Source organism: Myodes glareolus, chromosome 16 (genome assembly GCF_982192425.1).
Source record: "Myodes glareolus chromosome 16, mMyoGla1.1, whole genome shotgun sequence".
NCBI lineage: Eukaryota > Metazoa > Chordata > Mammalia > Rodentia > Cricetidae > Myodes > Myodes glareolus.
Genome location: NC_142041.1, coordinates 40901197 through 40928814, shown reverse-complemented (window position 1 = coordinate 40928814; position 27618 = coordinate 40901197). Strand labels below are relative to the sequence as shown.

The 27618-nt window shown below is 48.5% G+C and overlaps 2 protein-coding genes and 1 long non-coding RNA gene across 8 annotated transcripts in view; 2 read left to right on the top strand and 1 right to left on the bottom strand.

Annotated features, from left to right (window-relative positions):
- The first annotated feature begins 763 nt into the window (after positions 1 to 763).
- On the top strand, positions 764 to 2138 carry Lyrm2 (LYR motif containing 2). Its single transcript, XM_048420175.3, has 3 exons — positions 764 to 854; positions 1140 to 1280; positions 1637 to 2138. Exons 1-3 carry the CDS (start codon positions 810 to 812, stop codon positions 1715 to 1717), a joined length of 267 nt encoding a protein of 88 aa, XP_048276132.1. The 5' UTR covers positions 764 to 809; the 3' UTR covers positions 1718 to 2138.
- Positions 2139 to 5737: 3599 nt separating this feature from the next.
- Positions 5738 to 27618, bottom strand: part of Ankrd6 (ankyrin repeat domain 6) — a 145341-nt gene continuing 123460 nt past the window's right edge. For 4 of the 6 annotated variants that reach the window (XM_087897203.1, XM_087897205.1, XM_087897204.1 and 1 more), the window contains 11 exons: positions 26527 to 26625; positions 25211 to 25309; positions 23823 to 23921; positions 22852 to 22929; positions 18999 to 19103; positions 17812 to 17943; positions 17276 to 17461; positions 16069 to 16221; positions 11988 to 12101; positions 10756 to 10882; positions 5738 to 8600 (listed from right to left, as the gene is read on the bottom strand). In XM_087897203.1, coding sequence (XP_087753329.1) covers positions 8056 to 8600; positions 10756 to 10882; positions 11988 to 12101; positions 16069 to 16221; positions 17276 to 17461; positions 17812 to 17943; positions 18999 to 19103; positions 22852 to 22929; positions 23823 to 23921; positions 25211 to 25309; positions 26527 to 26625 — 1737 coding nt within the window. In that variant the 3' untranslated portion in view covers positions 5738 to 8055. The remainder of the gene's footprint in view (positions 8601 to 10755; positions 10883 to 11987; positions 12102 to 16068; positions 16222 to 17275; positions 17462 to 17811; positions 17944 to 18998; positions 19104 to 22851; positions 22930 to 23822; positions 23922 to 25210; positions 25310 to 26526; positions 26626 to 27618) is intronic. The other 2 variants (XM_087897207.1, XM_087897206.1) reach the window with 2 other exon arrangements.
- LOC148119570 (uncharacterized) lies at positions 12095 to 15174 on the top strand. The gene is made up of 2 exons (XR_015735117.1): positions 12095 to 12693; positions 13887 to 15174. It is a non-coding gene; the product is annotated as an uncharacterized LOC148119570 (long non-coding RNA).

Genomic DNA, 27618 nt, shown 5'->3' with positions numbered 1-27618 from the left:
GGGCGGGAAAAGAACTTAGATCCATATCATGCCATTAATAAAAATAACTTGTAGACTAAGTAAATATATTTAAAGAAAACTGTCAGTGTGATACAGTTTTACAACAGCTGTGAGGAGAAGATGAAACTGGGAAGTCTCAAAAGAAACAAGCATGCTAATGTAGAGTTAAAGCGGTTATAATTGTATAAAGAAAATTTCCAAAAGCCACTGAAACGGCTCGGACAGTAAAGGTGCTTGCCATCAACCCAGATGCTTCAAGTGGGAGCCTCAAGCTCCCACAATATAGAGAAAATCTGACAAAGCACATGGGTTTGAGCATCACTCATGATGCCTGTGAAGTCAACACTGAGAATTGGAGTCCTGCATCTGGAGCTGTTCTGAGCAGTTACATACGGGACACTGGGAGGTGTGTGGTGTGGGGGACAAAACAAAAAGCCAGAGGCCCCACGAGTAGGAAAAGTGCATGGAGCCGCAACGATCGCCATGGCTACCGGCTGAGGATAAAGCTCGGAGAAAAAGAAAAGTTTGCAGAATGCCAAGTAGAAATTACTAGTTTAAACGCCGGTCCGGTCTTTTCCGTTATACACATCAAGGGTGCTCAAAAAGCTCACAATTTCTCCCCTCCGGTAAAACGCTTAAGCTCCTAGGTGACAAGTTCCTTGCGGCGTTGACGGTGGGCAAGACCCAGCTGAAACACAAGCCTCAAGCGTCCGTCTCCTAGAAACCGGGTTCACCCGCCTCCTACTTCCGCTTCCGTGTTCCCGTCACCCCCAGGCTCCACTTCCGATCTTGCGCACCAGGCGGCTGCCATGGCGTCCTCCCGCTTGCCTCCCGGGGCGCTGACGCTGAAGCAGGTAACCCAGGTTCTCCCAGCCCCCAGACCCCCGGCGCCCGCCGGAGCGGTGTCGCCTGTGATCTTTTGAGGCACTGTCCCTGAGACCTGACTCCCCACAGCCACCGCCACCTCGGCGTGCAGCCTCCCGAGGGCCAATTGGTCTGCACTGCCCAAGCAAACCGCCGGGATGAGCTTTGGTTTTTGTCTTGTTCTGTTTAAAGGGACTTTTCTGGTTGCGGGTTGTTTGCTTAGATGGAGCTGGTGGGTATTTAGTTGTAATTTGTTTTTCTCCTTCCCGGAGCAGTTCATGAGAAGACAACAAGTTCTCGTCCTCTACAGAAAGATCTTGCGAGCGATTAGGCAAGTTCCCAGTGAGGCTGACCGAAAGTACCTTCAGGACTGGGCCAGGGAAGAATTCAAAAGGAACAAAAGCGCCACAGAAGAGGTGAGAGCAAGGCCATAACGAGGCTCCTTTGCCCTGTTGTGTTGTTGAACTTGTCAAGTTCTGCGAACATCTTGGGATATGCCGGTAAGGTGGTCCGTTTTGATCACCGCTGAGGCTCTTCTGGTATTTACGTTTGTTGTACGGCAGCAGCAGCTGGCTTGCACTTCCCACTATTGGTTTCTTGCTGGGGATTCTTTTGTGTGGGGATTAAATGTAGAACCTTGGGCATGGTAAGCCCGCAGCTACAACCTGTAACCAGCCACTGTTGCTGCTTGAATGTAGCAGATAGGAGAATAGAACTCTGCCATGGTTAGCTGGGTAAAAACGATGACCAGATTGCCCCCTTTCTTCTACAGGATACAATCCGAATGATGATTACTCAAGGCAATATGCAGCTAAAGGAATTAGAAAGGACACTCGCTTTAGCAAAGTCTTAACCGGAAGGTTTTCAGATCCCCATACATTTTGTACGGGCTCAAAGCCACTGTCACAAAGGACAAGATGATTATGCCAATCAAGCATGCAAGGCAAGGCGCTGACATTTCCACTACAGTGGCTGCAAGTGACCTAGCGTGAAGATGGGCGCTTGGAACCGTACACTCAGGTGAAAGTTAAACAGCAGCAGCCACTTTGGGAAACAGACTATTAGTTCTTGAAAAGGTAACTAGAGGGCTTGGTGAGATGGCGCCGCGGATAAGGAAGGCTCTTGCTGCCAGGAACATGAGTTTGACCCCTGGACCTACATGGTGGAAGGAGAGAACCACTTCAGAAAGTTGTCTATCCTCTGACCTCCTCACGGTCTCTGCGGCACATAAACAAGAGAGAGAGAATGTGATTATAAATAAATAAATAAATAAAAGGTGACACAGAGTTACCTCATACATCAGCAAGTCTTGACTTTAATCAAGAGAACTGAAGCCATGCCTATAAAAAGTATATACAGAGTTCTTTTTTTGTTTTGTTTTGGACACAGGTTTTTCTCTTTGTAGATCAGGCTGGCCTCAAGCCCAGAGATCCACCTGCCTCTGCCTCTTGAGTGCTCAGATTAAAGGTGTTCGCCACCACCGTATGAGTTCAAGCATTCTCCATGCTAACCAGATACTAGATTCAGAATATCCACGAACTGATGGCTTGGGTATTTAAAATGTAGTGTAGTGTACATTAAAATGTTATTTTGCAATAAAACGAGTGAAGAACTGCTCCATGCTCCTCGTGGGTGACCTTGATAACATTGTTAAGTTAGAGGAGCCAGCTGCAACAGCCTCTGCTTCCTTGGTACTGCCTTAGACTAGGACAGAGCGTTCCCAGTGAATGGGTAGGGCAGCTTGGAGGCATGTAGATGGCTTTACAACTCTGAATATTCTAAGACTATACTGACTTTGAATGAGAGAATGTGGTTAGGTCCACAGACACCCTTGGTATAATAAAACTGGGGTATGCGGTGTAATTCTCAAGAGTCGATTTCTCCATTTGCTGCAGGAAACATTCTAATGAATATGTTTACAGTAAACACAATGTGTCAGCGTTTCTCTGTGTAGCCTTGGCTGTCCTGGAACTCGCTCTGTAGACCAGGCTGGCCTCGAACTCACAGAGATCCACCTGCCTCTGCCTCCCAAGTGCTGGGATTAAAGGTGTGCACCACCACCTCCAGGCAATGTGTCCAAATGTTACATCAGTTAGAGCCATCTGCAGGTCTCGTGCTTTGAAGGTAAGGGTTACAGTTCAGGGAAGATCCATGTTTTTGTTAGAAACAGGAGAGCTTTGTGTGTTTTTCAGTAAACAGTTTAATGCTCTGTAGAGCATGTGTGGGTTTTGCTGTACCATCTTTAGACTAAGGGTATGGTGTGACCTCCCTACCTCAAGCTGAAAAAACAAAACAAAGACAAAAATAGAACTGGCAGGGTACTGATTCTAGGAGATGCTCCACCACAGTGTCTCAACCTGAATGACCCTTGCATGGGGTCACATACCAGAAACTTCCATTACGATTCATAACTAGCAAAATTACAGTCATGAAGTAGCAACTGAACAATTTTGTGGTTGGGGTCCCACAGCATGTATCAGGGGCTTTGCTCTTCAGGTGTGCTACGGTTTATGGCCGGAGCTTTGTTGGAAATGAAAGGGATGAGAACACTGAAAAGCAAAAAGAGGAGGAAGACTGGGCAGTTCAACTCCTGCGCCTAACATCCTCATGGACACCGAGCCATCAAGGCAGAGTCTTGGTCCACTGCGCTCTCCTTCAAAAATGGGAGAAAGAAATACATCACAAAGTTGACATCAGGGCCCTTGAGATAAAATTCATACACAATTAAGTGGAAGTGGAAGCTTGTTGAGGATTCTGAAGCTATCCTGTAGGCAGTCTGTGTCCTGTCAACAACACAGATTCCAGGCTGGGAACCTAACTTGTACTGGGTGCCTGGAAAGATGGTGCAAAATGTGCTTGACCTGTGTGGCCTGAGCACAGCGCCACCTCCTGGAGCCTTGGGGTCCCACACACAGTTCTGCTTGCTAAGTGAGCTAACTCCATGCTTTTCTAAGCCAATAAATATACAGCCTGTGCTGTATATTGCTAGCAAGCATTTGTGAACAATTTGGGTTTTTGTTTTTGAAACCAGGTCTCCTGTTTTAATCCTCCATCCTCCACCTACCAAGTGCCAGGATTGCGGATGTGTTTCTGTGAACATTGTTGAAAAGAGAGGACTTGGAATGGTCCCCTCATGTGGTCTGCTTGACATTCAAATTCAAATACAGACTCTGAGGAGGTCTAATATCTTGGAACTAAACAGCAGTCATGAGATGTGGATGCTAATGATGATCCAACAGTGGCGTACAGGGAATTCTTTAAAAGCGTATACAGCTGCCAATCACCCTAAGGCAAGCTGGGGTTCGATTTTGTTTCTCTGAACTTACTATGTAGCTCTGGCTGCCATAAACTCAGAGATCTACCTGCCTCTGCCAAGTGCCGGGCATGTGCTACCACACCCTGCGTAATTATTTTTAGAGCAGATAAAACACTTTGGGTGGAATTATTTTCAGAGGGAAAGGTTAGTGCAGTACCCAGATGTGCCTTAATCTCCAAGGGACAGTTCTAATTGGCTCACTCGGGTGCTTTGATTAGCCCCTTTCTGGCTTATAGGCCAAGTCTTGCTTGGCTCCTTCGTGTGTGTGTGTGTGTGTGTGTGTGTGTGTGTGTGTGTGATTATTTATTTTATGTGCATTGATGTTTTGCCTGCATGTGTGTCTGTGTGAGTGTGTGGATCCCTTAGAGCTATAATTACAGACAGTTGTGAGCTGCCATGTCGGTGCTAGGAATTGACCCTGGGTCATGAGGAGGGTCTTTCAGCAGTGTTTTCCTTGGGTGCAGGACCACAGTTGAGACATTGGCCAGATAGAGATGCTGGTAAAGTTTTACTCGTCCTGAATTCAGTTTATTTGGACTCAGGATTGTACAGCCTATCGACCGTTATCTGTTTGAATGTCAGACTCATACTTGTTCCTAGAACTTAAGATGTTTTAACAATTGGCTTTATGCACGTGAATCAACAACAATCCACCTCTAATCCAGGACCTTGAGTTCTAGGCCAGCCAGATCTGCATAGTTGAAACCCTGTCTCACAAGAGAGAAATTAACAAACCGGAGAAAGATTTCCCACAAAAGCTTTGTGTAACACATAAGCGGCTGAAGCCACAACAGTTTGCCCTGCTTCACCTGCCTCCTCTAAAGGGGCGGTCGGGTTGCACCTTTCAGACTCAGCACAGCAAGCATTGCCGTGGATGTGCCCGGACATCAGTCCGTGGAAACCGAGGACAGCATGAGCATCAGTTACACCAGCAGTGCCTTGGGAGACACGGGCCAGCAGAACTAAGGAAAAGGCCTTCCGAACGGAAGTAGCCTACACGTGCCTTGGAAAAGGATTATATAGAATCAGGCTCACATTTAAAAACAAAAGTCATCCTAATAAATCACAGATCACAGGATTTAGGATTTTGAGAAATTATATTCTCATTAGATTTAGATTTTTAGGGAGTTGGAGAGATGGCTCAACAGTTAAGAGCATACGACCCTTGAAGAGGACCTGAGTTCAGATCCCAGTACCCACATGGGGTGGCTTTGACTGCCTGTTACTCCAGCTGCAGGGGACCCAGAGCTAAGCAAGTACCTGTACTCACGTTCATGTGCCCACCCCCCAACACACAAGATTAAGCCTTTTTTATTACCATTTGCATTTACTGAAAATCAATTTGTTCTTGTATTTTTTAAAAGTGCTATCCTGTCCTGTACCTTGTGGTATTAATATGCTTGCATTAACAACATTAAAGGATGCAAGACACCTGCAGTTGACTTTAGATGCATTTGCTCTAAGTCAGCAAAATGACCGGGTGCAGGCTGTCTTTCAGGAACTCTTGAGTGCCATCAGCAGAACAAATGGCCATAAATAAGGAGCAGAGAACCAACAGAACTGAAAACAATGTTTAATGCTTGCAGGAAACACAAGTTCAAGGTGAGAAAAACATGAGACAACATGCCTTTCACCAAAAATAAAATTTAAAAAAAGACACGTGAAAAGCCTGTTTTGAACTTCCCAAGTCAAAAACGACGCGAGGACTCACACATCCACCACAGATATTTAGTATACAGTGTACTGGATGTGCTAACTCTTTTTTTTTTTTAAAGGACATGAATAATGTACAACTTTACTGTTTTATGACTTTTTCCACAGCTGTTGACACTTTAGGCCTCTGAAGCATGACCTACATGAGAATACATGATATAAACAGTGATTTGTCAAGGTACGGCTGGGGTGCTTGTTTCTTTTAGCACATAGCACAGGGGACAATGCACAGCAGATCCGCAGTGCTTCACAACGCTAAGGAACAACGGCGACAAACCTAACCCTGGTGTTACAGACAAAACATGATCGGCTATGGGGCTCACTCCTTTAACCCCAGACTTAAGGAGGCTGCCACAGGAAGATCATGAGTTCAAAGCCAGCCTAGGGGTACACAGTCAACCAACAACAAACACCCACCACTAAGCAGTCAGCCCTGTGGGTAAGGGGCTGACTGCCCTTACCAATAGCCTGGTCTCTATGCTTAATGACTTGACAAAATATCCAGTTCACAGTGATAAGCTGCCTGCTTCTGACGGGTAGGAGGTATATCATCAAAGTACAGCCACCAAGATTCTCTGTGGTAGAGATTTGGTGTCCAATTACAGTTGTTCTCTGCAGTTCAACAGGGATGTCTTGAGGTAATAAGTATTCTAATGGTGAAAACAACTCCTGCCTGGAGCATGACTCTGAGCTCAGGACTTCATCTCTTTCAGTACTAGGCAGTTCCTAATAGTTTGGTGTATAGTAAGGGACGACCCTACCGGAGTGAGTGACATCTTGTTGGGCAGGGCTCGGGCATGTGAGCTGAAGGAGACTGGGAAAGGGTTGCACCTCCCGAGTCACATGAACCAGGACTCACTGGGCTGTACGCAGAATACCTGTCACGTTTACAGGAATGTCTATATTCATGGATTGTCACTAGAAGGAAAAAAAAACTTGGCTTGACAGAGGGCTAGCTACACGATTCCTGAAATATCCCTTCTCTTTGGCTCAATGAACAGCATTTTAGTCACGATTCATGGTCAGTAGTTTTTAGGTTTTAGGCTTAGAGAAACAACTGAATTTTCTGTACATATGTGGAGACTGATATAATCCATGATCCAAAAGATTACAAGAGAAATCCAGGGTCTCGACCGAGATAACTTCACTTCCTCAGTCTCTGGTACTTTTCATTCAGTAAACAAGAAAAGCCTTCTGATGTCGAGTTAGTCAATTTTTTACCTTGATGTTCTTCAGTGAGAGAAGTCAATTCGAAATTAAATTTCCGTGAAATTGCTTTAATTGTTTACAAAATACAGAACAAAAGTCTTGTATTCAGAAAGGTCGTCTAAGGAACCGGCTGGAGTTGTTTCATGAATGTTTTTCCCGACAGTCTCAGTTATTTTGACTAAAAACACAGTATCTGACCAATGGTTTAAACTTTTCTCATTTGACAGACATTTTCAGTCGGCGATTACTCCTTATATTTACATGACCTTTAAAATTATCTTAGGACAAACCGGACACTGAGATCATTAAAATGTATTTCCTCTCAAAATATGAAAGATTTTCACCCAATTAAAAGATGAGCATTTTGAGAGTTACAGGGGAGAAAGAAGGCTTCCCGCATCTGAGGCTGGCTCTGCTGGGACCCGGCTAGGCACAGCTGCATCTGAGGCTGGCTCTGCTGGGACCGGCTAGGCACAGCTGCATCTGAGGCTGGCTCTGCTGGGACCGGCTAGGCACAGCTGCATCTGAGGCTGGCTCTGCTGGGACCGGCTAGGCACAGCTGCATCTGAGGCTGGCTCTGCTGGGCACAGCAGGTGTTGACGTGGGTGCGAATGACTACTTGTAGCGTTTCCAGAGAGTAATCTTCGCTCCTAACACATCTCATGTCACTGAATCACAGACTTAGGCACACACCTCCTCTTCTCGGGATGGTTTGCTTTTCTGAACCTGGCCTAAGGTTTAGAATTAGGAGTGAGACCTGCACCTCCTCAAGCTTCCCAGGCTTGGTGTAACTAGCGAAGCTTTTGTAACTTCAGAGCACAGAAGTACGTGTCCACAGCAGACGGGTGACTTCTAGGGCAATTCCACCTGTGCATGATCCCTAGCTCCTGGGACACAGTCACTTTCCTGTTCCCAAGCCAGAAGTCCCGTTGCTTCACCTCAGGGTCTGGGTTTTACTTCTGCACTTTTGTCCGCAGCTTGGCGAGTTCCTCTTCCAGACTTCTGATGTGCTCCTTCAGGGTGGCCTCGTCTTGTTGGGCTTTCTGACTGGCTTGGCTTCGTGCTTCTTCGATTTTCCGTTCATACCATTTTTCCATCTGGGTAGAAACGGCCTCAAAAAAATACTGGGTTAGCTCCAGGGCTTGCGAGGCATCTCGGACATCACTGCCCGCTGCTGAGGACTGCTGCCCACAGGGGCTGCTGGCCGCGGGCTGCTGGCCTCGATGCTTGGTCTGCCCACTTCTGCCAGACTTCTTGGTTTGAGTGCCTCTGTTGACACAGGTCCCAGTCTGCTGATCACACTTGGGAGCCCCATTCAGGGGGCAGGGGGCTGCCGGGGCCTTGACCTTCGTTAACCGGGAGCCTGTGCAGTCAGAGGGAGGCAGCTCCTGCTGCTGTCTCTGGGCAGCCGTGGCACCGAGTGCCTTCTCCTTGGGCCTCACAACCTGAGAGGAGCTGTTGGAAGCAGCCGATGGCCCTGCAGCTACCACTGGTTGATCTACAAAGGAGAAACGAATGTCAGAGCATGTCCTTATTTAGCCATAGATTTGGGGTGTCACTCACTTGAGAGTCCTGGGGTACTCAGAGCCTCAACCTTCCTAGGCACCACCTACCCCTTTTCTGAGCTTCTTTCATCTTCTCCCTCCCTCTCTCCTTCCCTCTCACGTTTTCTCCAGGATTCTCATCTTACTTCATCAGGGCTCTCTTGGATTCTGTGTTAGCCACAGGAATAGCATATAGGTTAGATTTCTGGTCTTGCCTTTATCCTGTTTTGTCTGCTCTAGAAATCTCTGGGTCTTGTTTCTAATGCCTAGGATGACAAAATTTACAAAGTGTCTCAACACAGAAAGAGTGCTGATCTACGAGGGGGAATATGCCCATACTCTACGTTTCTGGGACATAGAACTATACACCAATTTGTTTTTTGGGCCTTTTCTTTGCTTGTTTGAGACCAGGTGTCACTATACATACATACATACACACATGCATACATGCATACATATATATATATACACACATATATATATATATATAGTCTTGAACTCACAGGGATCCACCTGCCACCACTTCTTAAATGCTGAGGTTAAAGGCAGGTGCCATCACACACCCCACCAGCAACTCTTTTTGAGGGGGAATTATTTTCGGGGTACAGCAGAGTTGAGAGGAAGGAGTGCAGCACTCCCGATCCACTCAACCCATGTTCATTCCTAACAGCAGTTCCATAGCTATTCCTAGCATGAAGAGTTGGCTCAAGAGCTGTCTCAGCATGTTAGTACAGAGATAAAGCCATAGACTGATAGGGCTGTAGTAAGCACTGGACCTCTCAAAGTTCCCCAGTAGGACCTAATTACTCAGCTTCACTGTCTTTAGAATTATCATATAAATAAGTAAAATATGGTTTATACACACAGTGAAGCTTGATTCAGCCATAAAGGAAAAATTATATAATTTATAGGAAAATGGATACAGCCTGAGATTAATGTAAGTGAAATAACTCAGACGAAAAAGAACAGATGGTACATATTTTTCCCACATATTCAGAATCTAGAATTTTTTTATTTTTTTTGAAGTGTGTGTGTGGTGTGTGTGTGTGTGTGTGTGTGTGTGTGTGTGTGTGTGTAGTTCTGACTGTCTTGGAACTTGAAATGTAGACCAACCTGGTCTTGAACTCACAGATATCCACTTGCCTATGCCTCCTGAGTGCTGGGATTAAAGGCATGCGCCACCATATCCAACTAGAATCTAGACTTTTTAAAAGCAATAACATAGAAGAGGGGCTATTTGGGAAGAGGAAATGAATTATCAAGATGTGGAGGTACCAGGGAGCATTTGGAATGATGCAAGTGTGTGGAAATATAATGGAACCATCCATCATTTTGTACAACGAACATGTGCTAGTTTTAAAAATGATCGTGTGTACTCATTGCAGGTTAAGGGTTTTCATTGAGAGTGTGTCCTATCACCCACGGCAAGCTCGGGACACCGTTGCTGCTTGAAAAGCTTTGCAGGGTTAGGTAAAGGCAAAAGGCTGCTTGAGTAGGAGCAAGGAGGGGAAAGGCCTGCCCAAAAGAAAGCTGGTCCTTCGTCACCCCCCATCTTCAGGATTTACTGACCCCCATTGTGCTGGTTGTTTTTTGTCAGTTATACATAAGCTAGGGTCATGTGGGAAGAGGGACTTCAACTGAAAGAATGCCTCCATCAGATCGCCTATAGGCAAGGCTGTGGGCACATTTTCTTCACTAATGGTTGATGGGTGAGAGCCCGGCCCACTGCGGGAACTGTTACCCCTGGGTAGGTGGTCCTGGGGTGTGTGAGAAAGCAAGCCCAGTAAGCTAGGAAGAGCAAGTCTGTGAGCAGTATCTCCTTCACGCTCTGTCTCAGTGCCTGTCTCCAGGTTCCTGCCTGGAGATCCTACCCTGGAGTGTGACCTGGGATGTTTAAGCCAAATAAACTCTTCAGCAGGCTGCTTTTGGTCATGGTCTTTAGACATACCAGGTCACCTGTCAGTGTCCCTCATTTTATTCCTTGCTCTCATGGGTCTGGATACGCCATGCTTCCTAACATCCGACCTCACTGTTTGCTGCAGCTCTGCTCTATGGACAATGTTCAGATCAGGGAGGACAGGGAGTGGGTCTCTGTGGTGAGCGGGTCACCTGGAGAGGAGTCACAAGGAGATGGTGTGGATTTAGCTCTACAGGTTCGAGACTCTCCAGAAAGCCTCAGCTCCAGATTCTGGATCTTCAACATGCACCAGGCTTTTAATTCGTCCACCAAGGACATCTGAAACCACAAATAATACGTACAAGATTGAATTTGATAAGGCTTATGAATTAAATCATCAAGAATGAACTTTTGGGGTGCTGAAGATATGGCTCAGTGGCTAAGGGCAGACTGCTCTCCTAGTGGACCCAAGTTTTACTCCCAGCACCCACACGTCAGTTCACAACCACTTTATAGTCTAACTCCAGCCCCAGGGGATCCAAGGGCACCAGGCACCCACAAGGTGCACAGACACACATGTAGACAAAACACCCACACATATAAATAAATAAAATAATCTTTAAAAAATTTGTTGAAAACGCTGGCGGCCAAGTCTAAAGACCTCAGTTCAATCCCCAGAACCGCACGCGACAGAAGGAGAGAACTGGCTTCCTCAAGTTGTCCTGAGCACCACATATGTGCCTTGGGTGCACACCTTCTCTCTTCTCTGCCCCCACCCCTTGATTAAAAAAAAAATGCGTGTGTGTTTGCATGAATGTACGCCCCTCGTGTGCATGTACCACTGGAGGGAAGAAGTGTGTGAGGAGATCTGGAGCTGGGATCACAGGCAGTTGTGAGCAACCCAGCACGGGTACGGGGCCTCTGGAGAGCAGAGCACACTTGCTAAGCCAGCCCTCTGCTCCCCAAGAAGGAACTTTTATTTTGCGACACTTGAGGTTACACACATCGAAAGGTTAGGGATTGTTCATCCTCCCACGGCTAGGCCTACCACCAAACCAAGGTCGTGAGTTACCTAGAACTCAGATGCCTAAATGCCCTGCAAATCTTCCAAGCCAGGTGTTTTTGGTTGCTTTCAGAAACTCCCAGGTACTCAGCCCTGCTGCTGACCCGGAAAGGCAGTAGACTCCCGAAGAGGAAGATGAACGGCCAAATCACAGAACAGCATCCTTTCCAGCATACTGATTCCACTTCCTGCCAGCAGACTCAGCAACAGGCTCAAACAGGACTGCGTGCTCTTTGCTATTGACGTTACTGGGCTACCAAACAACAGGCTATGGAATACAAATGGTCCCCGCACTCTCAGCCTCTGGGTTTGCACTGCTGGACCTGGACCAGTTGGGCAGACAGGCAATGACTCAGCGGCGAAGGGCTGGCTGATGCTTACCTGCCGTTTCTCCCCCTCCTGCTTCTCAGCAGCTGCGTGCTGCTGCAGGCGATTCAGGCATTCTGCTCTCTCCGCCGACAGCCGCTCCACCATCAGTTTGTCCAAAACACACATCTAGGGTTCAGGGAGACAGAGCACACTGAAATGCCTAAGAATGGACTCTGGCTTCCACTCAGGAGCGTCCACAAAAGAGGCAGCCAACTTCAGCTCCTCCTTCCGTCCTTGGTTCACAGCACGAAACCCCAGCTTCTCAGAATTCCTGCACGGATTTCTAATAAGGTCACTGTTGTCCCTTTTTCTCATCCTAAGCCCTAAGCGCTTAATAAACCATGAGTTCACAAAAATATACAACATCAGCAAATGCAGACAGGGATTCTGATTGGCCCTAAAATGTAAGAGTCACAGCTATCATGAGGAACAACTATCTAAAAACCGCGGTGAACGTGTTTCCCAGGGCTTCATTAAAAGCAGTCGGGGTTTAAGAGGACAAGTGACCACCATCACTTAGTCAAAGCCCTTTCTGGGGCCTTGTAACATTTCCTGTAGGGCCCTGACTCCTAGGCTAGACCAAGCTCACTGATCTGACAGAGCCCCAGAGAAAAAGCCAGTGTTGGAAGGAGCCAGCCACAAGGGTTCGCTGGTGAGCCTTGTCTTGTTGGTGATGCACGCGGACTTTCTCAGTGAGGCTGCACCAGTTTCCTAAGAGGTGGGTGAGCCTCCTCTTTGTGTCTCTCAGGTTCCCTTGTTTTTTCTGGAAACTGGTTACTCTCCCTATTTCCCAGGATGCCTTCTCCTCCTCTTCTGCTACAAAGACGACCACACCAAGAAGCCAGGTGTGCAAGTGATAGCATTGGCCCAGGCACCTGACTTATGCTGCTGGGCTCACGTCCTGTCCTTGCCACTTAGAAAGAGGACTGAGCCTTCTCGCCAATCTGCCATCCTCCCCACACTAAGCTGTGGGGGGTAGAGGGGAGCTAAGGATCTAGCTTTCATCTGGCCCAGTCCTTTGGGGGTACAGACTGACTAATACATCCTGACCTGAAGATTTTTCAAATATTCTTTCCACAAAATGCAAGAGGCAAGTAGATCAGAAAAATGTTCAGCCTCAGTGGGCGTCATGGTGCACCTGCTATCCCAGCATGCTGGAGGCAGAGGCAGGGGTCCAGGCCATCCTGGTCTAGATAGCAAGTCCTAGGCCAACCGGGGTTACACAGTGAGATATTGTCTGAAAAAGGAAGAGACAGAGTGAGGATGTGTGTTAATTCAGCATCGAGAGAGAGAAAGAGAGAGAGTTCAGTTTCACTATGAACAAGGAAATAAAACTTACAGTAAAATGTCCATATAATGCAAACTTGAAAAAATAAAGTATTAAATGATAGCAAAAATCTGAGACAGAACCCCAGATACTGGAGGGATGTAAACTGGCACAACCTTCCTCCGAGGTAAGCTGTCAGCATTCATCAAGAATCCCGAGCATTAACATAGCCTAACACTAAGCCCAAGGCTGAGGACGGGCCAGCAAGATGAGCCAGAGGTAAAGACATCGCCACCAAGACTGAGAACCGGAATTCAATCCCTGGGACTCACACGGAGGAGAGAATAAGCTCCCACGAGTTGTCCTCTGACCTCCACCAATGCACACAAACACACACACACACACACACACACACACACACTGAATTAAATGTAAAAACATTTTAAAGTCTGAGAAGGAGCTAAAAATTACATATATAAATGTTTGCATTAATCTTACTCCTAAGAGTAGGAGAAAAGTCTAATAATAAGTGGTTAAGTAAATTATGTTCTTTAATAGGCGAATATTATGCAGATAAAAACACAGGACAGTACTCGTGACATATAAAATTAAGTAAAAGGGTATGCAAATATTCTCCCACACAGGCACGGCGCTGCACTGTGAAGCACACTGCAGGATGGAAAAGAAGGCTGCCAGGATGGGACCGAGTGGCTCTAAAGATCACAGCAGTCCTGAGCGCTGAAAAACCCCGCGAAGATGAGGAGGCCAGTGCTAGGAAATGGTGCTAGCAATCACATTCCTTCACTGGCGTGGGCTTTCATTCCATATACTTCCTTAAAATGTATCTCAATGAAAAATATTACTCACTGCACATTTCCTAGTCCTGATGAGAAAAGTATACTTTCACGGTGGAAGAAAACAAGTACCCAACTTAGCATCAGCGGCCCTGGAGTACCCTGACATTAAGAGTCTCCATGTAGAACACAGTCTGGAGTTCACGCCACTGACCATGACTTAGGCCTGCAGACGTTTTTATTGAAACCTAAGTAACTGTTGAACTGCTGTTCACAGACTTAGAAGCAGCACTTAGAGGTCTTGCTAATCACAGGCTTGTGGGTCCCACTCAGAATTTCAGTCATGGTGATTAAATTCAACTCAATAAATCAGGAACAGGCCCAAGAGTTCACCTCAGCCTCCGCTGCTGCCGCCTAGGGACCATACTCTCAGAACCGTGAACCATTCATGGCCTTAGACCTTCCTGTGGGCAGAAATGCAAGGATGAAGACACAACCTAAACACCCATGAAAAACTAGGGAGCCAGTCCAGAAGGCAGCAGGCTCTCTGAGACAACCGGCTCGGGTGCTCCAAAGACAAAAAGCCGGAAGGGACTGGGAGCCACTCAGAGAGACCGCAGCATCCAGCAGTCAGGAACACTAAAGATCCTGTATCAGGACTAAAGCCAAGCAGCAGGGTGTGGCAGCATGCGGCAATCATCCCAGCAATGCAGTAAGTTTGGGGATGGCTGGGCTACTTAAGACTTATCTCAAAAGATTAAATAAATAAATAACCCGCGAAAAACAACTAAATCAAATACTTTTGAACAACTGTGAAAACTGGCCCAGATACCACGCAGTCATTGCTGCTTCTCTTAGATGTGATGGATTCGGGCTTATCCCTAGTGGGCACACTGAACTAGCAAGAGGATGTGGCACCTCAGTCTCCTCCGGGGTGAGAGGAGGGACTGGCGAAGCAGTGGAAGGGACCCACGGCGGCAGACCAAGAACCTAGGCTGGATGGGAGGCCCACGTTTCCAGCACTTGGAGAGGGGTCAGAGTTCAAGACCCACCTGGGCCACATGGTGTGATTTTATCTTAAAACCGAAACAGAAAATTGGTTGACTCTCACTACAAGTATAAAAGCAGTGCTATTTCATCATTGTCTTCTCTTTATGGTCGACAGCTTTCCTGATAGAAAGCTGAGCGCAGGAGCTGGTGGTGTACCTCACTTGGTAAGTGCTCGCTTAACACACTCGAAGGCCTGGGTTCAGTCCCCAGCACACGAGACCAGATGTGGAACACAGACCTGCAACCCCAGCATTCGGGCAATGGGAATGGAAGGCCACAAATCTGAGGCCTCCTCCGCTACAAAGGGCGTCTGGGGCAAGCCTGAAACCATGAACCCAGTCTCAGCAGAACATAGATGAAGAAAATAAACTTAAATATTAATATTTTTTATCACTACAGGCCTGTGGGTAATTCGCTTTCTATACCAATGTTTCTTTCCTTTTTTCTTTTTAAAGAAACACTGTAATGAAAATGTATTGTCTTCCTTTCTTCCTTCCTTCCCTTTCCCTTTTTCACCTTTTTTTTTTTTTTTTTTTTGCTTTGTTTTTATTTTCTTTCTGAGACAGGGTTTCTCTGTATAATGGCCCTGGCTGTCCTGGAACTAGCTCTTGTAGACCAGGCTGGCCTCAAACTCACAGAGATCACCTGCCTCTGCCTCCCAAACGCTGGGATTAAAGGCGTGCGCCACCACCATCACCCAGCTTCTTTCTTCTCCCCTACCCCCTTTCTAGAGACCAAATCTCACTATTGTCCAGACTGCCTTGAATCTGTGATCCTCCTGACTCAGCCCCCTACATGCTGGCACTACAGGTATGTGCCACTATGCCCTGGCAGGAACACATAACGTTTATAATCCTGACTTCCGTTATATGCCCATGGTTGGCACATGCTCGGCCAGGCTCTAGCACTGAACTGCACCACAAGCCCTGACATCTGTCTTTAAGTCGCCTTCGCCTTCACACCTGAGGAGCCTCTGGCTTACTTGGTGCTGCGTCTTGGTCTCCATCTGTCCCAGCTTTGCGTTCACTTTATCCTGCACTGATCCCAGCTCGGCCTTGAGCTCCTCCACAGTCGCCTCCAGCTGGTTCTCCAGCTTGTTGATGAGAGGTTCACAGCGACAACCCTTTATCGGAGCCTGGGGGGGTGTGAAAAGGGAATCAGGGGCTGGGCAGACGGCTCAGGAGGCGAGAGCATTCGCTGCACAAGCCTGAGGACCCAAGTTCAGATCCTCCCACCCACGGAAAAATCCACGCATGTACATCTGTAATTCCAGAGCTGTGGGGCAGAGACAGGAGGATCACTGGGGCTTGCTGGCCTCCAGGTTCAGTGGAAGACGCTGTCTTGAAGGAATAAGACGAAAGCAATAGAGCAGGGTACCCAGCGCCCTCCTCTGGCCTCTGTAAGTGCACACACAGGAGTGTGCACCCAAACACACACACACACACACACACACACACACACACACACACACACACAGATATTAGCAAATTAGCCCTTCTTTTTTTTAAAAAAATTACATTTGAAAGATTTATTTTATTTTATTTTTAATATTTATTTATTTATTATGTATACAATATTCTGTCTGTGTGTATGTCCGCAGGCCAGAAGAGGGCACCAAACCTCATTACAGATGGTTGTGAGCCACCATGTGGTTGCTGGGAATTGAACTCAGGACCTTTGGAAGGGCAGGCAATGCTCTTAACCACCGAGCCACCTCTCCAGCCCAAATTTGTCCTTCTTTATTCCGAAATCATCTTGGGCAACCACCATGCCACGTAGGATACCAGCGGGAGGCAGAAGACCCAGAGGACTAGGAGCACAGACTTATCCCCGAGCTAGCTTTGGAATGTCGTAATGTCCCATTGGTTGAGCTTTGAGTCCAAAGGCACTGAGATTCGGATGGTGAGACATGGCAACTAACTTAAAGAGGCTTGAACCTCTGGGGTTCAGGACAGAACACCTACTCTGGGACCTCAAGAGAGAAGTCCCCTCAGGATGGAACAGATGCTAAGGGCAAGGGCTTGTTCTGGGGCCTACATGACACGGTTAAGCTGCACTTTTCGGATGTGGGGGGCCCTTGTGACTCAAGTCTGACTAAGCCAAGCCCTGGATGGCCATTGACCTCCAGGCACGGGCTTCTCCAGCCCTTGGCATTTGCAGGCCGCTAGCCCATCAGGACTGGGTGATACCTGCATGACTTTTCCATCCTCGCCCCGGTACAGTGTGTAGAGCTGGTACGCCCTGAACCCATGGGGCGGAGGTGGGGACCAGCATCGATGTCTGTTCTTCTTTTTGGGGTGGTGGTGACTGTGCGGGTTCCTTTGGTGTCCAGGCTGTTGGTCTGCTGCTGGGGTGGGGTCAGATAGTGCTGACACCTGTGGGAAGAAAGAGCCACCACCCCTAAGTCCCTGCAACACCCACTGGATTGATCCCCGGCAAGCATTTCCCATCTCCCATGCAGTGTGACATAGTATAGCCTTGTCTTAGAAATAAAATATAAAGAACACCACCTTGCTTCTGAGCTCAGAGCAGCACACCCACCCAGAAACATATGAGCACCCTCTCTGGTGTCTCAAGCCAGTGAATTTCATTTTTGTACTCATTCCCAAACAGTCAGCCAAAGGCACGGTGTCCCAGCTGGGGAGGTAACTAATCTCAGAGCCTCCTCCAAGCCAACCCCTAATGCCGCCCCCCCATGCCCCCCTCCCCCTTGCTTGCTCCTGACCTCCGGCCTTGACTTTCTCCTCCTCTCATCCTTTCTGGGCTCCTGGGAAGCAGATGGGCAATCTCTTTTAGCTTCCTCTTTTTGGGGGACAGCTTGCTCACTGCTGGGGGTGTCTCCTGCTGAGACACTTCCCTACAAAAGAAAAGCCCCCAAATGGTTCCACTTGAGCCTTTGGCCTCTGATCCCAGCAGGGTAAACTTGTACTTAACAAGATCCCACCCAATCACAGACCCACAGGGACATCAGCCAGTGACAGGCGTTTCTGCCTGGTGGGGAGGCTCAGCAACAGCTTCTGGCTGGCTGGGCTTTTATCTGGATGAAATGAAGCTCTTGGGTGCTTACTGCGGTGCTTAGATCAAAGGTGTGTGGCTCCATGCCCAGCTTAGTAATAACATCTTAGGTGTCCAAAAAGGTCTCTGCAACATAGTCCCTGCCAGGAACTCTCAAAGACCCAGGCACCTCACACAGGTCTTTAATCTCAGCAGAGGCAGGTGGAGCGGATCTCTGGGAGTTCAAGGCCAGTTTAGTCTAGCTAGCAAGCTCCAGATCAGCCAGGACTACACAGTGAGACCTCTTTCTCCCAAAAAAGAACTTACAAGGGATATCAAATATATCGCTCACTGCGCAATGGCACCCACTGAAGGGTAAACCTCCAAGTCAAGCAAGCTCGTATTCTATCTTTTATGCAATCCTGGTTTGCCCCACATCACCCTTTTCTGACACACAGAAGCCAGGAGAGTAAGTAGCCTTACTCCATTCTCTCTTCAGAAACCGAAGAAGCTGCCTAGTGGGTCTCAGAATCACCTAGAAAGCTTCTTCAAACAGACCTGGCGGCCCCGACCCAGAGCTCCTGTTCCAACAGGTCCAAGCTGAGCCCTGGGAATCTGCATTACTAACAAGGCCCCAGGGCACAGCATGGGCACCACCGCTGCAGAACTGAAGCTCTGCACAATCCAGGGCATCGTACGGCTGTGCCCACCATGGGATAAAGGCCACAGGCACACAGGGCACACAGGGGAGATGAAGGCTGCTCTCACTCACACAACGATAAAGGATCTGGAACTACGGACAGACAGGGACAGGAGGAAGGGGCAGTAGCCTGAACCCAGTGGAAAGGACAGGCCAAGGAGGGCAGCAGCGGGGCCGGGCAGGTGGGTACCTGAGGTCTGTGGGAGGGTCCCTCATACCTTGCTCTGTGCCACCTCATCTCTGGGCACAGACTGGGCCCTCCTCTCTTCCTTGAGCCTCTCTCTCCTTTTCCTCAGGCTTCGTCCACGACTAAAGCGCAAGATCTAAAATAGAGAACACCACAGTTGTAGGGGTAAAGGGGACACAGCACCAACATGAGGCAGACCTAGCAGAACCCACGGCGTGGTGGGAAACACTAGTGGTCACGGAAAACTCTGGACTGCCTATGCCCCCTTAGTCTTGTGTTGAGCACAAAAGGGACCCAGAAGTGGGTAGAATATTGTGTCTGATCACAAGAGGCTTCTATGATGATAATAAAAGCATTTATGTGCTGGGCTGGTGTGGCCAGATAGGTGCGTATGGCCTAACAGAGAATGTCACTTCCATACAACTGGGAGAGCAATGGCATGTCATGTGACGACAACCCTGCTCCAGGCAGTGTCGTTTCCACCCTCTAGTTTCCTGAACCAAGGTGTATGAAAAAACCCTGTTAGTTTAATTCTGGCATCACTGAGGTATATCTGGAGGCTGTCAGACTAACGGTGGCTCCCCAGAGGAGGACTGGTACTCCTAACAATGCAATAAAGCAGAAGGAGCCAACAAAGGCACAGGACAATAGATGTTGGGGAACCCAGCCTCAACTAGACAAGGAGTTTTAGCACATGATTTTGGTTACTAGGGGCTCCTTCTCATCATATGGCGAGCTGCCGGGATCAGCCGGGAACTGGAGATGGCTGAACTTGCTCTCACTGCCTGTCCTTAGCCACTAAGACGTTTAGCTGCCAGAGTGTGCTTAGCCAGCAAACCCAGGTCTGAGGCACCAAGATCCTTCAGCCTCTAGCCCACAGTATTTAAGAATATAAAAGTCGCCAGGTGGTGGTGGGCACACTCCTTTAATTCCAGCACCCAGAGGGCAGAGGCAGGGGGATCTCTGTGAGTTTGAGGCCAGCCTGGTCTTCAGAGTGAGTTCCAGGACAGGCTCCAACGCTACACAGAGAAACCCTGTTTGAAAAACAAAATAATAATAATAATAATAGTCTCAGAGCCATTGCCTCTGACAGTTCAGACTCGGCGAGTCTCACAGAGTGGCAGTGCTGATTGCTCACCTGGTGTGGAATCTTCCAGCAAGGCCCAGCTGACCCCAAGCCTGAACTACGTCACATCCGCGAACACAGCTGTCACAGATGACAAGTGACACAGGTCGCCTGGACCCAGGCAGCAGCAGCAAGCAAACGTCCCTCCACTGACCGTGCCAATAGCTGCAGAGAACCGTACGGCCCACAGCCTGTCTCAGTGTAGCGGGGGTCAAACAGAACCTCAGCAGAGCTGTCCAGAGCACAGGACTCTGTGAACGCTGGTCCAGAGGCCTTGGGAAATGGCCTCTTCTTTAGTGCTGCTGTGGCCACCAAAAGCCATACTTAACTAAGGGCTTCAACAAAAAGATTTTTCTTGACAGACGAAGCAGGTTGTGTGTGAAACTACAATATGCAAAGCGTGTATTTTATTACAAATGAGCATCGCACGCCTGCAGTGCCTGCAGAGGCCAGAAGAGGGCGCTGCATCCTTGGAACTGGAGTTGCAGATGGTTGTAAGCTACCACGTGGGTGCTGGGAATTGGGCCTGGGTCCTCGACAAGAGCAGCCAGTGCCCTCACTCCCAAACCATCTCTCAAACAGGCATGCAACGGAGACCAGTTTATGGGACTGGTGAAGGTGAAGATCCTCCAGCTCTGGTAGACAACCCACAGGTGGACTGAACACACGGCACTCTGTGCCTGATGAATTCTGTAACCCACAAGGCCTGCTGGCCTGTGTGTATGACTGGGAATAAGCAGGGCTGTGTGGGGATCAAACTGCTGAATGTTGAAGCGGCAGACGGAACTGCTGCCTCTGGACACTTCTATGACACTCTCTCCTTCCTGATTGTGACAGGCCAGCATTTTTCTATGTTTCACAAAGTTGGAGTGAGGTGGGGTACCACACCCCTGCATGAGCGGGGTCCTGGGACCCTGACTAGGGACAAGGGAATGAAGAACACACAGGTACACAGACACGTGGATGTAGGCAGAGGCTGCTTGTTCATCCTCGGCTACCCAGACCTTGAAATAATCACTCAGAAACTATATTATTTGCAATACTGTTTGGCCAATAGCTTAAGCATACTTTTTTTTAAAAAGTTATTTATTTATTTATTTGCTTATTATGTGTACAGTATTCTACTTGCATACCAGGAGAGGGCACCAGATCTCACTATAGATGGTTGTGAGCCACCATGTGGTTGCTGGGAATCGAACTCAGGACCTCTGAAAGAGCAGTCAGTGCTCTTAACCTCTGAGCCATCTCTCCAGCCCTTAAGCATATTTTTAGCTAGCTCTCATATCCTAAACTAACCCATCTCCATTGATCTGTGCATCATCACGAGGTCATGGACTACTGGCAAAGTTTTGGTGCATCTGTCTCTGGCTTCTCTCTGACTCTGCCTGCTCTCTCTATATATATCTTTTCCAGCCTGGCTATATTCTCTCTCTCTCTCTCTCTCTCTCTCTCTCTCTCTCTCTCAAAAATATATATATATATAATCTCCAAAAGCAGCTTCTTTATTCATTCACCAATAAAAGCAACACATAGACAGAAGGCCCTCCCACACCATGCAGACACACAGACACAGCAAAGCTGAGATCAGCTTGGCTGTGCTCCCTCTGATGGGGTGGCTGCAGCACCCTACAAGTTCAGCATGTTTATTTTATACAGTTGAACAGGGAAATGGGGTTATCATATACAAGGGCACTGGGTTTATAGTATACAACTGAACAAGGAGGAAGGTTTAGCTAATCTGAGTGTGAGCAGTCTCTATGGGGGGCAGTCTTCGGATTGTAAGCATCTGTGGGGAAAAGTCATGGTGAACAGGTTTTGCACACACTTTCAACATTCACTCATAGACCAGAAGGGCTTTGGAGCCCTCCAATCTCAGCCTTGAGGGCTCATTGGTTTTGCCATCCCCAATATCACCCGGGGAAGACCCTACGGCTCCCACAGGTCTGAGGCAGCGGGGTCCTTGGCATGGCCATTCTCACGTCAGAAGCACCAGAAGCACACATTCACTCAGGACTTCACAGGCTCCCTACAGTGAGGCAGTAAGCTTCTAGCAGCTTCTCACTCCCGATGCCCACTCAGACACCACTGAGCAGCACCCGCTCCCTGTGCACAAGGCTGGTCCCTCTTACAGAAGAGAAGAGGAGTTGTCAGCAGTGCAGAAACTGCTGCCAGCCATGTGAGCACGTTTTTAGAACTAAGTGAAACGAGGGTCATGTGACATGCTGGGCCCGGGTACTTAGTGGCATGGTACTCTGAAAGTCATGTGACACACTGGGCCATGGTACTAGAAGCATGGTACTCAGAGGGCCATGTGACACACTGGGCTCAGATAATGGCAGCATCATTCTCAGAAGATTCTTTCCAAGTCCCTGAGCCTTGATAAGATGGACAAATCGGCACTCCCAGCCTTGCTCTGAAACAGCCTGCTTTCCCAACACTAAGGAATTGATTGCCTCCACCAGAATGAGTAATGGCGAACACTACAGAACATCGTCCTGTCTTAGCTCTGGCATGAAGCAGAATGGACAGGGTAGGGTCCCGGAAGTTCATGATAGCAAGCTCACACCTCAGCGAGAGAATGGCAGCCTGGATAAAAAGCGGGGCTTGGCGCCACACAGACGTCTATACTCTGCGCTGCCTCCCTTCTTAGTCAGCAATTCTTATTTATTTTCACCTGGCTTCAGCAGACCATGGCCAGAGGAATAATGGCAACCGTGTAGCCCCACACGGTCAGTAAGAAAGATGCTGTAAGTCCTACCTGGGGAGCCTTGGTCAGCAATAGAGCAACTTCAGGATTATTGTGGTGGCGGGCCGTCTCCAGCGGGGTCTGGCCTGCCTGAGGAAAGACACAGGGAAGGCAGGTGACAAAGGGACCCCAGGAGTGAGCAGTTCCATTCTCCATCACACTCAGGCGGAAGGCCACTCCTCCTGGGCCTCAGTCCCTCAGCGGAGCGCATCAGCAAGGCTCATTACAACCTCAGCCTCAGATGGTGGGACACAGAGGGGCGCAAACACGAGGAAGAGGGAGGTGGGCATTTCTGTCGGGCAACACAAAGGATCAGGAAATCCACCTCTAGGCACGAAGTCTCCGACAGGAGCGGTCTCAGCATGGAGCTACAGACATAATGCAGTCTGTAAGATTAAATGTCAGGAAAAGATGTCAGTGGGATTCCAAAGGGAAGGAGAGTGTGTCCTGGTCACCGGGGACAAGGTAACTATGGCACCAGGCAGGTTAAGAGATATAATGGAGGAAGAGGGTGGGGTGGGGCGGGGTGAGCTAGACACAGAGATAAAGAAAGTCAGCTTCATCGTCCCAGACCTCTTGGAAGAAGAAGGGTATCAGCTATGGAACGGGTAGAAACAATCAGGCATACTGAGAAAAGGAAAGGAAGGGAAGAGAAGGGCGGGAGGGTGGGAGAGAGAGAGAGGAGGGCAAAGCACTTGAGAGAAAGCAGCAGAATCCTGAGATGGGTTTACAGCTGGCCAGGAGGCCATCTTGAGGCCCGCATGCCGGCTTGTTGAGAACCCTTCAGAACTCTCTTCTTGATAGGCTGTGCTCACACCAGCCCAGGGTCTAAGAGTTAACTCCTGGGGCTGCTCAGAGCTGGTCCAATCCAGATGAGGACCCAAGCAGATGAAGCTCACTGAATCCTGGTGGGGGGGTGGGCAAGGGGGAGGGCGGGCGCAAGGCTGCGAGTCTGCGAAACTCACAGCTGCCGTTCAACTTACATTGTTCACAATGGTCGTATCAGCGCCAGCTTCCAGCAGGATTTTAACCACCTTCTTGTGATTTAGGGCAGCAGCCACATGGAGGGCTGTGTCTCCAACCTGCAAACAACCAGAAGAGAGCTTGCTAAATACGCCTATTGGTCTCAGGATAGCTGTGCACCTCTACCTAGGACACTCTGCAAAGCAAAGCAGAATTTGCCCGACAAACATGAAGCGCATATGAAATCCTTGAGGAGACAAAGCTGAAGGGTTAATGAGTTCATTCGTAACATGGAGTCCAGAAGCTACAGACCAGGGTCACATATGTAGGGGTGAAGAGAACCAGTTGGGTTGCTGAGATCGGAGGGCCTCCAAGTCCCCAGGAGGCAAGCTGAGGGGCTAAGAACGTTTCACCCAGAGCTCTGGACCTTGTGTATCAGCCCAGGGAGGTCAGAGTTAGTGCCTGGCTTCTGAGTTGGGCCTGAGGGAAAGCTTAGAGAAGGCTTGTGCCTGGTCTTCAGCCAGCTGCCTGGACCAGGGAGCTCGGGACAGTGCATCCGCAGGCTCAGGTGGTTTGGTTAAGGCTGACTGCTTTCTCCACTTTCCCTTCCAGCCTATAAGTTTTCATATTCTCTTTATACAAAGTGTTCCCGGATGATCGGTCCTGAAACGAAGCCAGCTCCCAAAGGCGGGCTGTCCATAGGGAGTGACAGATGTGGGCCAGACAAACACAGAAGTGAGACTTATCCTCCCCTGCCACAGCAGACAAAGAGCCTCCGTCTTCATCCACGGGCAGCGTGAAATTCAGCCATCTTTGAGTAGATTTCACCCCCATCACTAGTCCTGTGTGTTGGGGAAGTGACTTCCCATCTGAAGAGGTATCGATGCCTGAATCACACTCCTAGACTTGATTTCACTCAGGTACAGCGTGGGTTGGGTGTGGGAGGTTTTTTTTTTTTTTTTTTTTTTTTAAGTTCCATGTTGTCACATGCTGCTAAGACTGGTGGGTGGGGGCGGAAAGGTGGGTAGCCTCTGACCTGGAAGCTATTGGGGAGAAGGCTTTTGATGAGTCAATGATTCTCAACCTGGCACACCTTCAGGAGGGAGATTTACAAAAGTATTCCACTGAACTTAAACCACAGAGATTTTGGCCCTTTGGGATCTGAGATGGCATCTTCATGTCCCTGATGGCTCTCATAGGCAGGTTGAAGCCACTGTTATAGGCACCCAGAAGCAGTAGCGCGGGAAATGGAACAGCAGAATTCACGAGACACCTATATCCCTTGCTCTTTCCCATAGCACGCTCCGTTTTGTAGGTGCTCTTGATAAAATCACAGCATAAGCAAAAGTCGCGGCAAGCTCTCCCAAGAACGTTCACAGGTCACTGTGAAGAGGGTACGCGCACTGACCTGGTTCTTCTCATGAACAGAGCAGAAAGCACTGAGAAGGAGTTTAACGATGGACAAGTGATTGTACCGCGCAGCCACGTGCAAACAGGTGTCTCCTGCCTGTGGATGGAAACAAAAAAGGTCTCAGCACAGAAACCTAACAACAGTCTTCACTTAAGAGCTGTCAGACAGCTGCCCATGCTGTAGGAAGCGTTAGTCTGAGCTACAAGCTGCTCCTTTAACGTAGCTGCTCCAACCCCAGGAACCTTTGCTTGGCTTTTCTTTTGTGTATATAAAACTAGATACCTGCTCCCCATGAGCACTTTGGAAAAACTAATGTGGCTTCACAGACCCTGACCTCCCCTACAACAGTGTCTGGAATAAATCGAGGTAAGACCAACAATGTTGCTTTGGAATGAGACCTATCCCAGCAGGAAGGATGCTAACATCCTCTCTGGAGCCATGCAGCGTAGGGAGCTGAGGAATCAGAAGACTCTCAGAATCCTTCTTAGTGGCCAAAGCCAGACTCCACTGCCTGTGAGGACGCAGAGACAGACCCTCACAACGCTCATGGGCTCCTGCTGGGGTTCCTGTCTGTCCAGATGATCGCAACCACTCAGCATAGTGAATTCTAGAACTATATTATGTAAGTCTGCCCAAGCAGGGAGATATTGGTATTTCAGAGAGAAGCTTACACCACAGGCTCCCCTCCGAAAACACAGGAAGTAGGATGCTCTCAAGCCCTTTTAGTGACACATTTTTCTACAGCCACTGCCCTGCCTGCTCGTGGGAAGGACACTGAAGTGATCAACAGCTGACCCTGGAAGAATGTCCCAGGACAGCCCTGCCCGGTACTATCTAGACAGTAGTTCTACAGCGCTCTCCGTGGGCAGACATTCTTAAAACACGTAAATCAGTGGTCCTCAACCTTCTCAATGCTTTGATCCTTTAATACAGTTCCTCTTGTTGTGGTGACCCCAGCCATCAAATTATTTCGTTGCTATTTCATAACTGTAATTTTGCTACTGTTATAAAGTGTGGTATAAATATATTTGGAGGGAGAGGTTTGCTACGGGGGTCATGACCCACACAGGTGAGAACCACTGATAGACCAGCTATCAGAGTCTGACAGACATGTGGCAAAAATAAAAAAAAGAGAGAAAGTAAACTCAAGCAGCACTTTCCCCTAAATGACCCCTTAGAAAATCAGCAAAAAATTAATTTGGAGATTAGGCCCCAAACACTCTGGCACTATAGTTTCTAGGTATCAACACTGACTCTGCTTTGGGGGTTCCTTTCCAGGGCAACACAACAGAGAAGCTGGTGCTTTCACCCACGTTATTTTTGAGGTCAGCCCGGGAGCCGCCCAGCAGGAGGACGCGTGTGCTCTGGGAGCGGCTGTTCTGGCAGGCCAGGTGCAGAGCCGTGTTCCCTGCCTGGGAGAGAGGAGAAAGAAGGGGGGGCAAGTTAGCAGCATACCAGGTTCCCTGCCTTTGAGAGAGAAGGAGAGAAGGGGGGACGCAATAGCAGCACAGACCTGCCGTACACACAGATTCTTACTCCGGGAGAAGCCGGCCATTGTCACAATTCTGCCTCATGACAGACCCCAGCGTTTTTCAGATGTGAGAACCATGAAGGTGGAGTCCAAACAGGCTGTAGTGTCAGCTCTGTCCCTAAACTTTGGTTCTGAGGCCTGTCTCTGTCCCTCGTGGGTTAGAGTCATTCAGAAAAGCACGTCACACGCTTATGTTGACTTCTTGACCAGAAATGGAGCTTGAGGCCCCTTCCTCAGGCCCTGAGCATGACTCTCTGCACAGCATGGGCAGTAGCTGGGCTCAGACACTTCCGGGAAGTGGGGGGGGCGGGTGGCTAACTTTGCCTTGTAGGCCTGTATTGAGATGTCTGTTCTTTAGTGTTTTTTTAAACATAAACACTTGATCTATGAAAGAATCTTGGCCTAAGAGGCCAAGATGCTGCTTACTATACCACCTCAGAAAAATGTCCCCAATAATTTTGCAAATGGCATAGTGTGAACAGAACTCTTTCATTCTAGGGGACTAGGTCCTAACAGCTGCAGAAAACCCCTAGAAAAGTGTTTTCTCATTACTTCATGGGAAATGCAGGTGAGGTAGTCTGAGCACACGTTGATCAAATGCTGGCCCGAGGCTTTGTCCTGGTGACCGGAAGAGGTGCGGTGGCTCCAGCCCAGAGCCTTACGCCTTCCCTCCCCTCCCCTTCTCACCAGGTATTACATTCTTTTTGAAAAAGAACACTACAGCATTGGAAGTGGATAATGAGCAAATAAATAAAAGTGTATCATCACCGCACTTACTCTTCATTAACCATGGCTTAATCAGCCTTGCGGGGCATTATCCCTCGGGATGCGGAGGACGGCGAGCCAGCGGCCTGGTGAGGTAAGCTGCCTCAAC

Excerpts from the sequence above, each read along its gene's own strand:
- Lyrm2 (XM_048420175.3), top strand. The coding sequence starts at position 810 with ATGGCGTCCTCCCGCTTGCCTCCCGGGGCGCTGACGCTGAAGCAG. Across the intron at positions 855-1,139 it reads GGGCGCTGACGCTGAAGCAG|TTCATGAGAAGACAACAAGT; the intron begins GTAACCCAGGTT and ends TTCCCGGAGCAG. Across the intron at positions 1,281-1,636 it reads ACAAAAGCGCCACAGAAGAG|GATACAATCCGAATGATGAT; the intron begins GTGAGAGCAAGG and ends TTTCTTCTACAG.